Source organism: Corvus brachyrhynchos, unplaced genomic scaffold (assembly GCF_000691975.1).
Source record: "Corvus brachyrhynchos isolate BGI_N302 unplaced genomic scaffold, ASM69197v1 scaffold266, whole genome shotgun sequence".
Lineage (NCBI taxonomy): Eukaryota > Metazoa > Chordata > Aves > Passeriformes > Corvidae > Corvus > Corvus brachyrhynchos.
This window is the reverse complement of record NW_008238633.1, coordinates 1,409,709-1,411,939: the sequence shown is the minus strand read 5'-3', so window position 1 is coordinate 1,411,939 and position 2,231 is coordinate 1,409,709. Positions and strand designations below refer to the sequence as shown.

At 47.1% G+C, this 2,231-nt stretch overlaps 1 protein-coding gene across 3 annotated transcripts in view; it reads right to left on the bottom strand.

Moving 5' to 3' along the window:
* Window positions 1-1,994, bottom strand: part of IQSEC1 (IQ motif and Sec7 domain 1) — a 165,308-nt gene extending 163,314 nt beyond the window's left edge. For all 3 annotated transcript variants that reach the window (XM_017737299.1, XM_017737300.1, XM_017737301.1), the window contains exon 1: window positions 1,918-1,994. In XM_017737299.1, coding sequence (XP_017592788.1) covers window positions 1,918-1,979 — 62 coding nt within the window. In that variant the 5' untranslated portion in view covers window positions 1,980-1,994. The remainder of the gene's footprint in view (window positions 1-1,917) is intronic.
* Window positions 1,995-2,231: the final 237 nt, after the last annotated feature.

Sequence of the window (2,231 nt, the reverse complement as noted above, 5' to 3'; positions counted from 1 at the left end):
CGAGGTTCTTGTGAGAGCAGATGAGCCAGCCAGTAAAACCCGAGCCAAATGTGCCCCAAACCCTTGACATCTCACTCCCCAGCAGAACAGGAGAAACCCAGCTCCTAATGGAGCACACAGACCTCAGGCAGGTGTGGCTGTGCCTCTCACTCCTGTATAAATCCCATCCTCTTTGCCATTAGAATCCACTCAGTTTAACAGCACTTCCCTGTCCACCAGCGAGCAGAAACGACCATTCTTTATAATCTTTCAGTTTAGAGCCTTGCTCAGATGTACAAATGAAAAGAAATCGCTTACTGGTCATCGCATAAAGCCACAACTATTTTTTTCCTTTCATTCTCCCTTGCAATCCCCAACAAGCCTCCCAAACTCAGCAGACAATTTTCTCAATACTGGTTTTTAAACAACCTGGGAGAACAGAACACGAGGCCATTAACCTGGAATTCCTTTTGCTCTAACAGGTTATCCTGTGCTTTCTCAATGTGCTCTGAGCCAGCAGGTGCTCCTGGCAGGATTGGGAGCCTGGAGGCAGCTTGTCCCCTCTCCCTGCACAGGACACCGTGGTGAGCACGGGACATCCACCCACCCCTTGCTTATTCTGCTGCTGTTGAATTTTCAGCAGGTGCAAACCTGTGAGTGGGTCAGAATTATTAAACCATCACTGTAGCTTCTTCCTACAGGAGTTTTCAAACAGAAAGCCTGAGACTGTGGTCTCAGAGACTGAGGGAAATGGGTGCAGGAGCACAGCTGGAAGGAGCTTTCTGGAGTTAACGATGGGGCTGATGACAGGAGCTGCTCCGTACCTTCACTGCCCTTTGCTGCTGCACCCTCCCAGAGCCACGACTTCAGTCACTTTCCCTCCTCTTGTCTGAAACAACTGTCTGTTCCCCTCCATCTGCCAGGATTCTTCCCTTTCTTCTGGGACATTTTTCCATATAGTGCATGTTGCAGTGAGGATGTGGTGAAAACAATCCCAGCACAGTGGGCTGCTGTCCTGCCTCAGGCCCCTGTGGGCACCCATCCTTCTAAAATCAGCTTGGAAACAGCAGGACAGGCAGACAAGTTCACCCCCTGTTTAAGCCCATCCACTCCATGTCAGCCCAGGTAGCTGAGAATGGTTTGTTTGATTGGAACTATTGAAAGGAGCACTTCCATTTCCCACTGTTTTATCCTGTTGAAGAATAATGTTATTTTACAAGTGGAAATTCTCTTTCTCATGTTGATCCAGAGTTATGGCAACAGCTGAGATAGAAAAGACTGTAGTTAAAAACTAGTAAAGTCTGTCCTGTTCTTGTTTAACAAATCCAACCATTTCTTTCATGAGGAACAGCGTTTGAAATATAATCAGAAGGATATCCAGATAGGTGATAAACAATAAAAGTCATAATAATATGGACTCACATCAACTCCAGCTAAATGCTTGCTAATTAACAAGTTTATTAACCTGCTAGGAGTGTTTTCAGAATGAACTCCCTGACCCAGCCCCTAGGACAACTTTTTGGAAAGCAGAGAAAGCAGCAGGAAGCTGTTCACAGCAGCTCCCGCTGTCCCAGCCGAGGAGTGACTGCAGCTGGCTGTGGCCGTGGCCACTACGAGGTGATTTAGCACATGACACATTCCCATTTCCAAGGACAAATTCCTACTGTTCTGTACCTAAAATTCACAGGGCAGTATGATTTTGGCTTGTGAAGTAGCACTGAAAAACCTTCTCTGTTTTCCTATTCACTTCACCCCACTGGATGTCCAGCACTCTGCAGCCAAGCACGGCCAGGAGAGGCTGTGGTGGCACACAGAAAATATTATGTTTTTTCACAGTGTTGTTATTATTAATGAACTTCCTGGCACACTCTTTTGGATGGCAACCCTACAAAATTAAATGCTGCTGTTGCTTTTATGGCTGCATACGTAAAAACTTACAGCTCACAGCAGAGACCACCACGCACTGCAGGAGACCACAACTCCTCCCTCCATTCCCTCATTCCCTGTGCACAAGATGGCTCTTTGTGCACAGCTTCTTGGACACCAAATCCCAGGGAGGCAGCAGGACAGCTCCTGGCAGGTAAACACAGCGTAATTACTCTGCATGGACTTTGAGAGTCAAAAAACTCACCCACATATCACAAACAGCACAGCCATATGTTGCAGAGCTGCTCTGTTGGCATCTCCCTCCTTCCATCTCTGCCTCCCCTTCCATGCAATAGTCAGGACCTGGTTAAAAGCATTCTAGAATG